At 36.3% G+C, this 16,369-nt stretch overlaps 1 protein-coding gene across 1 annotated transcript; it reads right to left on the minus strand.

Annotated features, from left to right (window-relative positions):
* Positions 1–2,566: 2,566 nt before the first annotated feature.
* LOC104513898 (syntaxin-binding protein 5-like) lies at positions 2,567–15,931 on the minus strand (the record flags this gene model as incomplete). The annotated part of the gene is made up of 7 exons (XM_010157402.1): positions 2,567–2,871; positions 3,550–3,770; positions 5,921–6,032; positions 6,809–6,974; positions 9,773–10,142; positions 11,551–11,790; positions 15,881–15,931. Coding segments are annotated over 7 exons (1,202 nt in total), but the record flags the coding sequence as incomplete, so codon positions are not given.
* Positions 15,932–16,369: the final 438 nt, after the last annotated feature.

The raw sequence follows: 16,369 nt of genomic DNA on the forward strand, positions 1-16,369 counted from the left end.
TTCTTCAGTTTACAGTTCCTAATGAGACACACTACATATAAACAGATAGGTAGCAGCAGTTTCTTACACTTCCATCAAAAAATAAAAAAGTAATAGCTCAGTTGTATTTTATAGTTTTCCAGACACTCTAAAAAAGTTTCACACAACTAAAATGCTAGCCAAAAAACCAGGGGTGCTTCCCCCCAAGGATTTCAATATACTTTGCTGTACAAAAGGTGCACCACCAATAGCAGAATAAGATGCAATGATGTGTATACGATTAAGTTCCTTCCAGAGAGAAGGAAAAAAACGTTTTAGATTAAAATTGTACATAGCCCCTTTTATTGACCAAGAACCATTTTTGTATTCATCTCATGAGCAATCATTTCACTAGTTTTCAAGTCTAGAAGCATGCTCTGAACATACACAACAGAAAAAAGGATTCAACTATGATAAATTCTATAATACCAAGTAAGCCACTACTCTTCTTGTACTGGCAGATGGTCTCTCACTGCTGCTTTTTTTTTTTTTTGCTTGCTGGTGTTTGTCAAATGTTTCTTGATGGGAAAGTTAAGTAAGCTTTCCTTTCAAGCCAAGGTCGTCTTCCATTGAACTGACACCGTGGTTTGCTGAAGAGTACTTTTGCCATCCTCTCCCCCAGGGCCTGACTATGTTAATTTTCCAGGACTCTATTGCTCTGAAACGTAGTTCATCTTCAACAGGCAAAATAATAATCAGTCATCTCAATTTAAAAATGTGAGATAAGGGGATAAGTGTCAGCTAGGGTGTTTAGGGTCTATAGAGCAGTTTATCTAGTTTTCTTCTACTGGGATTTTTGACAAAATGTTATTAAACACACTAATTAGACACTAAAAAAAGAAATGAACATGCAGAGGCAAAAAAACTGTGTGGCAAGCTGAGTTAAATAGCTGGAGGTAACATTGCTTCAGTAGGTATGGGACAGTCATCAACAAATCGTAATGCTGCTTGTTCAAATTGTCATATCCTCATTTGTTATGTTCTTCCAGCAGTGGACACGGTATGGCATGCCCTCGTACTGGCAAGAGACTTCACGTGTCCTCTCTTAAATGTTACTACATATGAAAATTAAAAAAATTTACCTATTTGTGCTACAAGACAAACATTTGTCTTCCATTTGAAGAATGTATTAAGAACCATCAGTAACTTCAATATTTTGCACACTTTAAGTGTTTTATAAGGTTGCCTTATCTGTGTGGCTGCAACATAAATATAACCAAGGTTTTGCTTTGTGAACATTCAGAAAGTGTGCGAACACACCCACACAGAATGTGATGCTTGGAGAAGCAAACCCAACTGATTAGTTTCAGACAAGGTAGACCTCTCAGCTTCCAAGCACTCCCTTTTATAAAACAAAATCAGCCAGTAACTATACCTGCTTTGAGTAAAGAAGGTCTAAATTAATTTTTGAAATGCAAGTTTTTTTTTTAAAGGAGAGAATTCCTTAAAAAGAGCTCATTCCCACTATCACAGCTTTAGTGCAGCATCCATTAACAAGTTAGCTCAGCTCTATTATTTACCTCACCCAACCCAAACATTATTTCACCAGTTCCTGAAGTTTTCATGGACACTTACCACTGTCCACATAATTCAAAACACCACTTTAGAGACTCAACCCAAACTTCAGGCCAACTGCCTTCAGTGGTGGGTGGGGCCAAGATAGGTACTAGGAGGATTTAGAAATTCACTAATCAATATACTGACGATTACTAAATATTAGATGCTTGCCATTATTCATGCATCAGCACCCCCATGGAGTGTAAAACTGTTTGAAAACCTGAGTCCAAGATGATCTGATTTCATAGTAAAGGGCTAAAGGGGCATCTAGAATTTAAGTTTTGAGCAAAGCTTTCTCAGCTATTTTAAATAATGGCTGTAAAGATACATTCTGTTTAACATTTATAAAAATTCACAGCATGAATGGAACCCACAGCCAATTCTAAACATTACACAAACTGAAAAAATAATTTTTTTGGCAAAAAATAATATTTAACTGAACAGAAGTTGAAGTATTCTTACCACAATGAAGATGTTACCACGTTTCACATTGCACAGCTATAACACAAATGAAAACTCCCAGAGCATGACACATTCCAGTCATATTATTCACTTGATTTTTTTAATGCAAAAATGTGTATTCTCTTGTTTTGCACTTCACAGAATATGATGTGACTACAAGAATACGAGATCGAGGGTCCAAGAAGTGACTATGCACAGGTCAACTATGTATACAATTTTCAACATGAAATCTTCCAAGCTTCCAGCTTTTCCAATGAACAAAGTGACAGCAAACTTCAACCCTTCTTCAACAACAGTAAATATAGTGAGTCTTAGAGAGGGTAAGTGTAAGTCAGCTACCGTCCAGCAAGACAAACAACTTTATTCCAGCTCTTGGGCCCCTGATTTATTGCCTCTCCTCACAGGAGGGTATAACACTGGCAGCAGTTACAATAGCACAAAAACTTTTGGCATATGAAATATTAACACAGGAGTGACCCTGCATTGCCCCTGCCCATCTCACACTACATTTTCCTTTTACCTTCTTTCACATATGTTCTAGTTACCTTCTCTGTTCCAACTCTCAGCTAACCAACAGCTAAGAAACACTCAAGCTTTTTTTCTTGTGTGTGTTTCTTTTAAGGATAAAGCTCCTCAGTTACAGCCATGACTGAGGTAAAACTGTGATTTGTGCTAGGAAACAACAGTATCCAATGGTGAATACTCCTCTAAATTTCCACGGTCCTGCCAAAATTAATGAAAAAAGATTTTTTCATCAGGACAAAATTAAACACATGTAATTAATGACCATCATCAGAATTGGTACCACTTCTTGTCTTTGTACTTCAACATCATCTAAAAAACAACAAAAAAATCTCATTAGTCTAAAACATACAAAAAATATGATGACAACACACAAATTATATGCTTACAAAAGCAGCATGAGGAAGAGGGACTTTAGTAAGGCTTCTTAAAATTGCAACAGCATTGCTGAACAGTGAGTGTTTAGCATGATGAATTTGCTAATGGCAGCAGACACTGCTGATTTAGCCTCAAACAAAAAGCCTTTTTTGGGAGAATGGGAAGTTACACAAGAGTTCAGGGGATAGAAAGAGATCTGCATGAACACAGAAGAGAAGAGCCATCCAATGTAGTTACTGAGGAGAACGAAAAAAAAAAGCTTGGATTCACAGGGTTTGCACACAACCACTGGATCTTTTCTAAGAACCACAGGAATCTCACACAGAGCATTACTCTTGTTATCCAGTTTGGTGGGAAATTTCTTGAGTAATGGGAAGCACTTTTAGAAGCCTACATGCCACTCAGAGGGTAGGCTCTAGACCAACGTGCCATAAGACAAAGCTGCTCACATTAATGCTCGATTATTAGGAGTAATGATTAATAGATAAAATGAAGTGTTCTTTACCAATGATATTGCATTCCCTTTAGATACCTCTGACATGCCTTTGCAAAAGTTGTTACTTGCAAAACTTGCATGTTAATTTGGTTATGGAATACATGCAACAGACTCACCTCATGAGCATGTTTAGAGAAAGAATCGGCACTGTAAAGCATAGCTGCAGTTTTTTCTTCCAGTTCTCCTAGTTTCTGTCCTCTTTCATCTAGTGCCAACCGGGCTCGTGCTAGTTCACCAACTACACCAGATGCTGCTCCTTTGACACCTTCAATCCCCCCAGGCCCTGGAATATGCTGGGCAAGACTTCTTGATGCCTTCCCAGATGCTGATTCTCCAACTGGAAGCATTTGAAAAACAGCAAAAACAGAATAATAAGGTTTTCCATCATTATTACATAAATACCAACGTTACTAGTTTATAAAGAAGCCTCATTTCTTTGGATGGACACTGAACACCTGATCACAGGCGTGACTGCGAGCAATAATCACTATTCAATGTTACTAAATGTTACTATTTCATAAAATTGAAATTTCTCAAATGTATTTCAGAGTTTCCAGGCAGGTTATAATATTACCACCTTTTCACAGCTCAAGTGTGAGATTAAAACACTCTCAACAGTGCTAGCGTCACAGTCATCAACAGAACTGTGTTAGTAGTTTTTAACAACATAGCTCGCTTCCCAGGGAAGGTGTTGGGAATTCAGCAGACAAAGCAGAATTTTGAAAACACAAGCTGTGACCAGTTCTGCAAGTGCTCTGCTAGTGTAGCCTGCCAGTATGACTCCACCAGTGGAAGTTCCCTTTGATGGAAGTTCAGCTTTAGATGCAGACACCTTAAGATTAGGTGTCTTCACTGTCATTATCGTAAAAATCTTGTAGAAAATGTAATGCAAATCATGAAAAGGCAGTAAAGCTCTAAGAACAAATCAGCTCATTCTAAAGTAAACACCCATAAACGGTCAGCTGAATGGCTCTTGACTCCAGTGACTGCACTGGCTACACCTCCTTTGCTCATAATAGGAGATCAACCACCTAGTTCAGTCTAGACAATTAATGGACATGTTAATCACAGGCTCAATTGTAAGCTACAAAAATCCAAGTGAAGGCCAAAACATTTTTGGATGCCAAAGTAAAACTAAATAATCTAACATTTTTAATGATGTCAATTCCAACTAACACTATAAAAACTTTTCTGTGAATCCTCAAGAATGAAAAAAGATAAATTATGTCATTTATTACAGATTCTGCTGTGACCTCATGTTAAATATGACTATTTTAAAGACATTTTCAGATGCCTTTTGAATTGTCATTGGACTTGTTTTCAGGCTACAATTTATTAGCCTTTTTCCTCCCATTCAATACTGTTTTCTGCCTGAAGATTTGAGCCAAAACTTGATGGTGGACACTTCCAACGATGTAAAAACAGCTTCTAAAGTTACAAAAATGCTTTTCTGTCATTATGAAAAAGCAGTTTTTCCCAGTCATACTACTTAAGCAAAATTTGTGCACACAAATTTCTCAGAATACTTGACCAACATTTCAAAGGCCAGACTGGATGTGGCTTTGAGCAACCTGGTCTAGTGCAAGGTGTCCCTGCCCGTGGCAGGGGGGTTAGAACTAGATGATCTTTAAGGTCCCTTCCAACCCTAACCATTCTATGATTCTACATAATTAAAGACAAATTTTTAACACAAAGTGACCTCTAAATATTTGATATTTGTTCAAAATGTACAGGCACAACAACTGGATAGATCTAAAGAACCAATAAAAAAGAAAGGATTGTCAGGGAGCCTTGTCTGTTTTAACAGCTACGTTCCACGCTAAGAAGTTCTTACAAATAAACTTGCATAATATGGTGTTTGAATAAGTGGAAGTTATTTTCCTTAAATATAGTAAAATGCTGAATGACACCACAGTAAAAAAAAGCTGCAATAAAAATGAGAAAACAATAAAGCAATAAATACTTCGCCAAATCTGAATTTTACTGTCCTATGAACAAAGGACTGAAATGAACTATCACACAGTTCTGTCCCTGGTCTCATTCCTAAGGTATTTCTGCACAAGTCAAAGAAGGAAAAGAAAAAAAAAAAATCTATCAAGTGAACTGAATTAGAATGCAATTTTCATTTTCTCACTGTCTAGTGTTGTCCTGAACCAGCCCCTTTCAGTTTAACAGCAGTAAAAAAATTATAGTCAGTACTATAAACTTCATAAAAATGAATCAAAATAAGATCAGTTGTCCTATTTCTTGTTTTATAGTCTACTCCTGGATCAATGAGGTAAAGGAGCTTGTGAGAAAACAGCACCAAGCTTTTCTGAGCTTGTTGCGCAGGCGTACAACAAAAGCTATGAAAAAAATGTTTGCCATTCCTTTTTTACTTTCAAGTTTGCAAATGTAATGTTCTATTAAACACAGGTAATATTTCTCAAGGATCACTGACTTCCTTGGGTAGAAAAACCAGAAAAATAATAAATACTAACAACTTACAGAGTTCTTCTCTGTCAAGTGACTGTGCCCCACCTCCAAACAGGCCTTTAAAGAACCCCCTGTTCGGTGCTTCTGGTGTTTCTACAGGAGTGAAGAGCTCACCCAACATTTCCTTTGCAAGGAAAGAGAGATAAGGCACACATTATTTCACACACAAACTAATGGAGTATTATTTCACTTTGAGGGTTTATTTCATGGATTTGTGTTTCAAAATTAATGCGCTTAAATAGGCATCTGCCTTTGCAAGCAGACATAGGAAATAAAAAAAACCCGCCTATTAAGAAAACTGTCAAACCATCTGTTCTGATAATTGCAAGCTCATAGCTCAAGAATTTCAGTAGCAAAGAAATGGGTTTGAGTTAAGCTGTATTTGCCCCTCAGCAACATGGGCAACACTCCTGATTCTGTTCTGTTGAAACTAAACCTACAATACTCATATCCATATGAGGTACCAAAGTGGAGTGTACAGCCTGCATCTTTGCTATTTCAGAATTACACTGAATACTTATACTTTCAAGCTGAGGCATGGCTGAGAGAAACACAGTAGTTTCCTTCAAGTATCCTGAGTTAGTATTCCCTGCTTATGTCAGCAGGTACCTCCGCCAGATCAATTGAACGAGGGAGTTTAAGTGAATGTTAAACAAGGAAATTTTCTATCAATCAAAAAGGAAATAAACTAAGAAACTATTTCAAATACAAAAGGATGGATGAAACAGTAGGAGTAGAAGTGATTCATCCTAAATCACTACAGCAAGAAAAATCAAAGCACAAAAGCCATATTGCTCAGCTTTATGACAAACTTAATTACTGTAAGCATCACAAAACTAGAACCAAAAACCTCAGAGTGTGTCTCAGAAAACAGCAATTTTTTTTTTTTTAATTCTTTACCTGAAGATTTTCACATGTTTCTTGACTGTAGGTGAGCCTCTGTATTTCAGTTGGTGAGACAAGGTAGAGTGCTTGTCCATTATTGGTGAAGCAGAATGTTCTGGCTATTCGCATATTGGTGAGTGGCAGGTAATACACATCCAACAACGGCCTTAGACTTGGCAAACTTAAGAAAAAAGAATTTAAAAAATATAGCAGGATTAACTATTATTGATCAAATGGCTCATTTTTAAACTGCAAAGCATTATTTTTCTCTTCACTATCTGCATAAGTACCACATAAACAAGGTATCATTTAATGCAATTTAAAAACTTCAAAACAAATATGAGATTTTTTTCAAGGTAGCACCTCAAAGGTGAGACTTAAACATCTGCATCACAGATTTGTTTAAAAGCATCATTTAAATTATGCTCTGAGCATGTAAAGCACAGATTCACTTAAAGCATTATTTATTAATTACTAATGAAATATTTTGATATGTATTTTGCAAAAATTTACAGTTAATTTACAAATTCCATCCTGCCTGCTCTAAGGTGAAGAATTTCTCCTTGACTAAAAATACAAGTCTTAAAGACCTGTCCTCAAGAACACTTAGAAATTCACAGGGGTGTGCTTTCAAAGGAAAACAGAATTCAAACAATCTCTTGAATTATGTTCACCTTTTTTTTTCTGCACATTTAAAGCAGTCCTCTTAAAGCAAACTTTGCTTACCTTGTATTTTCTGATTCTGCAGATGTAGCTGCAGTACTTACTGCATCAAGCTACTGAAGAACAGATGCAGACCACTCAGACTGTAACAATGCTCTTGCTACCAACCATTTCTCTCCCTCAAAAGAAGTAATAAATTCAACTAAGAAGTGACTGAACACCTGACGTCTTGATAAATATAACTCAATAAACCACTGTCTTAAAAACATCCCCTGTGAAATTGTAATTTATAAGATGTTAGCTGCAAATGTACCAACAGTACATTAAGCAGCTTCTGTTGCTGATACCATCTGCATAAGATTATTATTTTTAGAAACAAAAAAGGCAGTAAATTGTCAAAGGGAAGCCAAAAGCAATGAAAGACAGATGTAGTAGTTTCAACAGTAAGTGTTGCTGTTGGTGTTTGGTGTTTTGTTTGGTTTTTCTTTTTTTTTTTTTTTTGATACTGAGATTTCTAGAGTGTTACAGTTGCATTTTACACATTGTGGATTGCCTCTTAGCAGGAGACTCCATCTATGACAAACCAAAGGAAGGAGAACAGGAATCACGACTTTAGAGGCAAGTTCTAGAGGTAAGAAATAACAAGCAATATTCTCTTGTAAGCACATCATGCAGAAATGACATTTCTGCTGTGCACATATCTAAAATAAGAATATTTCTAAGAGTAACAGGAAAGTGCTTGGCTTCAGACTGATGGAACCGTAAAACACCCTTACCACTTTAAGACAAAATACAAAAACATTAGATCAGAGAGGACAAACATATCATCCAGACAGCATTTTCAGTGTAGCAAACAAATCTGTTTAAATTAACAAAATTAAATTAACAAATTAACAAAAATTAAATTAAATTAACAAAATTAATTAACAAAATTAAATTAACAAATCTGATCCTTAACAGGATCGTTAAGTCCTATCTAAATTTGTATCAGTCAATAAGTATTGGGCACCTTGGGTATCATACGATGTTCTGACAACTCGACACAAACAGCACATTAAGTCCAATTCCCAGGAGCAATTCATCCTTATGAAACGGAGTTAATACTCAGGAGTTCAACTTCACTACACAATGTAACAATTCCGTATTTATAAATTTAGCATCTACCTCTATACAGAGTTCTTCAGAAAACTAAATGAATACTGAGAAAAAACAGGGTTTGTTTGAATATATGGTATCTGAACATTAAGTTCAGTTTTAAATAGGGAAAACACAGTGCTTGCCCTTGCAAGGTCAGCAGCATTTTCTAAATATTTAGGATATATGTTGGGGTATAGGTCAGTGGAGTTAACAGGCTTACAATCAAAACTTAGCGATTCATTTAATGTACCTCAGAGCACCTTTAGTTCTATACCTGACAACTTCCCGAAGAAATATCTTTTTAGAGATTTTCCCAAGTTGAGAGCTTGTTTTTGCAACCTTAAAAATAACCTTTTAGCAATTTTACCAACACAATTTTATAATACCATGTTCCACATTTATCTCTGCATTAACCATAACTGAAACGTTGGTACAAGAGTACAGATATGGACACACTGCTGTTCAGAATAAAACAGCATTTGGAAACATTCAAGAAAGGACACATTAAAATTACGTAAGTGACATGTAAGTACATTCAAACATTAAATACGTTTAAACTCATAACTTAAACCCCTTACTTTAGATGACTTATTTCTATACTACAACTACTAGTAATTAATTTTGCCTTTATAGCCTCAGTTTAAGGCCTTTAAACTATGAAGAAGCTACACAACAAAGAAGTAAGCTTGGGGCATGAGTGTGATGCAAAGCAGCTGCACAAAAATAAACAGTTGTGGTCAGACACCACCTAAAGGTCTTTCTCAAGGCCATTTCTCAGTCAGGGAGTAAATTTACATTTGAGAATCTTCATCAACTCAAGGATCTGTATCACGCATTTAGAACTATTTGTTGACCAAGGCTAGCTTGAGCTGAACTGGTAAATTACTTCATGTGTGAAAGGCATAACTACTAGGAATGCACAATCAAAATCATCCAGGCTCAAGTAGAGTCATAGAATGGTTTGGGTTGGAAGGAACCTTAAAGACCATCTAGTTCCAACCCCCCTGCCATGGCCAGGGACACCTTCCACTAGACCAGGTTGCTCAAAGCCTCATGTTAGAGGTTCATCAACACTGAGTAAATGTAGATTTATTATTATTATTGTGGAAAAGGAAACTTTATTTAGTAGAAGACTTTTTAAAAATTTTTATATTTAAGCTACTATCAAACACGTCTTACCTAAAAGTCATAATATGTCCGTTGGCACAGAAACATGCAAGGCAGATACTGTTACTCAATGACACTATATCTCCACGAAGAACAAAAGAAGTCTCTGTTATGTTTTGCTTATAAATACAGTTCTGGGATGGCAGTGAGATAACTTTTGCTTGTTTTTCCGAACATATCACTGCATATTGGTTTTCACTGATTTCCTGAGAGGAAGAGGGGGATACTGAGACAGGTCGTCGTTTTTTTGATTTATCTTTTTCATCTTTATCTTCAGGAACATTGTGTTCTCTCCAGGGTTCATGTGCTGGTGGGACCAAAGAGCCTGTGGTATCCAGAAAAGCCATTCTCAAGATTGCCCCTTTCAGCCTTAGAATAGTTCCTAGGGAAAAGAAGTTCAACATATTTCTGAAACATTTATCCTAAATTGTCTTTCAAGCTACAAAATATTCCTTTAAGAAGTTACTAAAATGAAAACTAACCAAGAACTTAGGCTTGCCTGTGCAGCAAAACAAAATTCTGGACATTAATCTGAAAACCAATGAAGCACGTGCAAGAGCACATATGTATTCAAGAAAATATTAAACTAGCTTTCATGGGTTAAGTACACATACCCTTCCATTAACTTCAATGAAAATGCATACATTTATTAAGGGAGCCAAACTGGAATCCACATCTGTGTTCAAGTCCAGTGTCACCACACTCATTTCATTCTCTCCTGAGAAACACACTGTGTGTTTAGTATCTACAATAAATGCTGTTAGTCAAAGGTGAGCACCTCCTCTTCCCTCAATACAGATAGGTGCAGAAACAAGCAACCTGTCTATTTTTTCTCCTGCAGTTCACACTTGCATCCACTTCTCTGTAGGATAAAATGAAAAAGGAAAAGTTTTCCCTCTCCGCTGTGTAGATCACTGTCTCTGTATGGCAGATCTTAGGCTAATACATTTCTTTCTTTACTTATATTTATTCACATACAAGTAAAACCATGAACATTTGCTAAGTACACACACAAAAAAATCATACACACGGCACTATCTTAAGGTTCACGCTGCAGATCCAGTGATTAAACACACTGTCCAGTCCACATCCTTGCCTTTACAATCATGTTACCAAATCTGAATGCTGCTGCCAATACATACTCTGTAAGCACAAATCAGATATGGTCTAAAGGTCACACTGTTCCTAATCTCTGTTTCAATCAAATAGCATTGCAATTTGCATGTCCTGATACCATCACTGTGAACAAAGTGGAGCAGAGCCGCATGTTCTGCATGAGACAGTGCTAACAGGAAAGCTAAATCTATGCCTGAGAGCATATTCAGCAAATTATTAATACATAATTACAACAAAATCAGTTGCTGTGTATCTGAAAAACAAGATGCAAGACCTGTCGTAGCAATGCAAAGGAATATTTTATCACTAATATTTAAAGCTAGTTGTTCAATATACAACCCTTAATTTGTATTCCCCTGTCACGACGCAGGAAAATGGAGTTTCCTACCTTGTAACTGAAAAAAAAAATGCTGTCTCTATTTAACAATTGCCATATACTATATTAAGGTCAGAAAGCATGCTTCTCTCAGCAAGTATACATTAAAGTGATACTGTTATATGAGATTGTACTTTCAACTCTGCAACTTTAGAACTCTGGTAATGAAGCAACCAATCTAGAGCAATAAAGTATATATTAATTTCCAATTAAGCTGTAATAGAGAAAACCAGTTTATTTCAAAGAACAACAAGCACTTTATCAAAGTATAATTTAGCCCCATCTGCTTTGTACCTACCACTAGGAGAAACAATGACTGGTTGAAGAAGTCTTTGTTCTCCTCCTGGGGGTAAGTTCAGTACAATGACGAGCACTGTACCCAGTGTGGTCCCAACCCACAGGCATGGGGAAAGTGATGTATCAGCCTTTCTTGTGAAAGTCTCACAAAAATGAAGAGCTGAAATGGCCTCACGTGACTCTTTATCAATGCTAGTTACACTAGAGCTCCGGGATCGACTGAAAGAGTTGTCTTTGACATCTGAAAAGGAATTAGTATTTTAATTAAAAAGAATGACAAACACAGGCATTAAGAAAATTCAGATTTTCTTTTTTGGTTCTATTGATTACTATTCCTTTATTCTTCCTTAGTCATATTTCCTTTCAGCCCAGTTTTCAACACTTTATCCTGAACAAAGTACCCAACTTTTTGCAGATGTTGCCATTAAGTAATTGTCATGAACTATTGTTATGCATATTTCTGTCTTTCTAGGGACAGAGAGTAACAGTTATCAAACAGGACTCCTCCTTAAAAAAATTAATTGCAAACCTCTCTGCCAATTAGTTCATTGATTGAATTAAAAAATATTGGTTTCTATGTTCAATGATCTTATGAAGATGCAACTATTTTAGTTTAAAACTGTTGTGGCATCCAGACAGCATGACAACATCTAACCTGCATAACTTCGTCCTGCTTCAGGAAACTATGGAGGAGGTCTAGCAGGCTATTTACATGCACCTGGACTTTTGGTAAGAGCAGCATCAAATGCTACCAATGCCACCTAACACTGGTAAGCAAAGCTGAAGATTTCTGTTTTGAATACTGTACAGAATGGCCCTATCACTTTTCAGAATGTCTTGCTCATTGCTTACCAAATAAGGTTATAACACTGCATTCTAATACTACCAAAAGCCTCAAAGTAGTAAACATGTTGCTCCATTCTAGCTGCGCGCTGTCTGTACACGTGGTGATACTTAACACAATCATCATGTCCAAACTGACCTCTGCATTCAAAAGTTAATGTTTTACTTTAACTCATCATTCCAAAATTTTAAACACAAGACAACCCTTACTAGGAAAAGCTTGATAAAATTTATCATGAGTTTTAAAAAAAAATTAAGTTACATTTTGTCTCTTTCAGTAGGGTATAAATGCAACAGGCATCTTTAAATCAGGATTAAGAGTAAAGTGCAACATTTAACGACATACTTTCTGGAAGTACCACTATGCTAATTTCATCAAGTTACTGCAAAACTTCCTACAGAGAGTACCTAACATGCAACTGAAATACATGCAACTAGCATACAAACTAGATTTCAACTAAACACATACATCTACTCAACACAGTGAATGTTCTGAGAAGATACTAGTCTCATTCCAAAAAAAGATAGAAAAATTATTGTCCTGCCAAAAGTTAGCTGTCAAATATAAACCATGGATTATAAAAAGAAAGTAGGTCAACCACTCAGATGCTGTCACCTTAAGTTTTCACATTAAGAAAAAAAAAAAGAAATCCAGAGTAAAACAATTATCTGTTTTTATAATTCTTTAATGACCACAACCTCTTAAAATGCTTATTTCTTCAGGTATGATTATTTACTAACTTTTTTCTTTTTTAAACTGGAACATGGATTAATCAGTCTGAATGTAATCATACGTTAAGTGCAACAGGCATAAAATTAAATGTGGATTGGTTGAGTATTTGAAAAGCACACGTGCAAATTCCAGAAGCATTGGAATGGACAGAAAAAAACCCATAAAAATTAACTTTGCCAGACCATACATCATTGTGGAGAGTAGATGACTCATTCAGAAAAGAAAACAGGGTAAGAGTTTAACTGCATTAGTGCATATTGTTTATCCTGAAGTCAAGGAAGAATTTATGGTGTGTTAACGGATTAGCTTCAGATGAAGAGGAAGAATAGTGTGACGACCTACTACACACCACTTCATCAGAAGGTTGGAAAGGTGAGGCTCTTTGAGCCACTAAACCATAGGATCCGACCTAATGGCAATGGTACCTTAATCATCTGGATTACAGCATTCAAAAGCAATGGTATAATGCAGACTAGAGTATGTTCAAGATATCCTCCACTTTCTAAAACAGAAGTTAAATACAGAAGCACATACTTTAGACTTTGCTTTTGGTATGAAAAGGTGCAGGTTAAAGATACAGAGACAGAAAAGTAATTAGAAAGCATGAGATCAAGGAAGAGTAGGTTTCAAGAAGCCATGGAAAGAACAGAGAGAAAATTATGAAGATAAAGAACTTGGGGAAAAGGCATTTCAGATGTCTCTTAGAGCCAGTAAATATGGCTCCATAAATGACAAAAAAACCCCACAAGCAAGCTGACCATCCCTGAAGAACACTAGGCAAATCTATCCCATTAGGGGAAAAGACAGAATAAAAACCCCCAATTGCCCAAGTTATTTACAGACCTCAAAACCGAGAATAATTTTACACAGAACAAAAACGAGACACCTAAGTGCAGATATCCACACACATGCAAAGTCAAGCAAAACCAGTCAAAGGCCATTACAACTCAGAAGATACAATCTGTTTTATGAGTACACTACAAGTGAGATGACAAAAAAAGTTTTCCAGTATTTCCGTAGCAAGAACAGCATATATTAAATGATGAAGAAAATGCCAAAACTCTTCCAGGACTGGAAAATACAGAAAAAAATTCAGCATTCTTTTCTTCAGTCTTCCTTAATAAAAAAGTTCTAAGTACTTGTTGCTATCAAAAAACTGAGTAAAACAAAAGTAGAATTAGAATGAATTGGATATTACTTAAGTACAAATGTGGTCCAGTTTGCAAAGTATGATAAAATTCACTCTAACCTGAAGTTATCCTTAAACCATTAGTAAATGTAGTAAGAAAGTACACAGATTGAAAAGAGAAATCCATTTTTTCTGCTCTTTTGTACCAACAAGGTCACAGTTAAATCACTTTTGTTCTGGGCATAAGTTTTAGAAAGATGAGAAAAAACTCCATGTCCAAAGGAGATTACCAGAAGCCAATCCTACATTTAGACAACATAACCTAGGAAAGGAGAAGGAACTGAATTTTGTAAAAAGTTATCTGCAAAACCAAAAGTTAGATATGATGATAGCTTTCAACAGCATAAAAGATGGCTAAACTGAAAAGATAGGGGGCACTCATTATCCCTGTTCACTGTAGAAAGGACAAGAAAAAGTTAATATGGAAGCAAGGAACATTGATGAAGTAACAGGAAATTCATCTGACTGACTGTAAAACATCAGAGCTTTGTCTAGGATTTTTCTAAAACCTCATTTATTGGAGGCCCATGAATAGATGAGAGGTTAACTTGTCAGACATCTGGATCCTTGCCATAGCAATAGATTAAAGATCTCTAAGGGTTCCTTCCAACTTCATTGAGTGAAGCAAGCTGTAATTGTAAAAGGCAAACTGGGGTGGTCCAGCTCAGTTTCAGGATGTCCCAGTGCCATGCACTCTCTCCTTGCTGTTAGCAGCAGTTGTCAAATACAGAGTTCAGCAGCTGCCAGTCTGACCCTGGTCTGTCTTCTACTGGGGTTGTAGCAATTCTGATGCAAAAAGGGGAGCAAGCTGGGGCAGGCAGAAGGCATCTTCCTCATTCAGGCTGCATCTAATGCTGTAGGTCTACAGCTGTGCTCCATCATTTTTAGAGAACAAGGCTGGGGAGCTGGATCTGATCTAAAAGCTGGCAAAGTACTAAAAAACCGCATCTACTCATGTGTATGCTGTTTTAGTTATGCAATATCATGACCTTCAGTATGATAGACTTCACATCTGAACTGCTTCTTATATAAAAAGGTACTGCACTTTTACAAGAAAAATGAAATTCTCAGACTGGTCATCCATCCAAACAACTGTGTATTATATCCATTTAGAGAGAGTGGTCACAAGACAACCAACATTTGTAAAACTATGCCAACTATTTGTTGAGTGGACTGCAACATATCCTGTTATTCTTAAGATACTTCATTGTTTAATTTAAAATTTATCAGATCGTTCTAGACAGGAAGCCATTTTCCTTACATTACCTGCTTATTCACACTTTTGCCATCACAGCACTACTGATAAAGTGAGTGACAGATGCCTAAAAATTATGATGAAAGTGCGATAAGCCATGCTCAAGATTTGCAGGCTTACCTTATGACGACACCAATGACATTTTGTGCCTGAGAGCCCCCAAAAAGAGTGGAATTGAAATTTTAGTTTGACACTTCAGATAAATACAACATGAAGTCACGATAGTTTATATAATTTAGGACTCTTACTTTAACATGCTCTCATTCTGTACAACAGTTTTATTAAAAGTAAAATCAACTATGTAAACTTACCTAAATCAGGCTTTAACTCAGTTGGCAAACTTAGCTTCCTGGACATCTTTGCTGAAAGTGAAGTATATCTTTTTTAAAAAAGAATAAACATGATTCTGCTGGCCTTTATTTGCCTCTTTCCCAATGTTTAATGTATCATTCTTTATAACATGAATTGGAGTACTCAACAGGATTTCTACTAAAGCAGAGCCTCACTTCCACAAGCGAGAGGTGCAAAGTAAAACATGGAAAATAGCAAAAATCCCCAAATACAGATTTTTTTAATGACTTTTGCCAAGCTTCATTTCTCCTTAGGCTTCAGGCAGAACTGGATGGAATGGATGAATTTTGCTTTGGCTCAACCTCAAGTTTTATCTCCTCAGGTGAGAGGATAGAATACAATACTCTTGGATATTGCAATAATGTGCACTGAAGTTTACAGAAAGTTAACATCCCATAGCCTCCTTCTGCACCACTCCCTGATCAAACCTGGAGGTATTTAAAATAGAG

This window comes from Eurypyga helias, unplaced genomic scaffold (assembly GCF_000690775.1).
Source record: "Eurypyga helias isolate BGI_N326 unplaced genomic scaffold, ASM69077v1 scaffold15150, whole genome shotgun sequence".
Classification (NCBI taxonomy): domain Eukaryota; kingdom Metazoa; phylum Chordata; class Aves; order Eurypygiformes; family Eurypygidae; genus Eurypyga; species Eurypyga helias.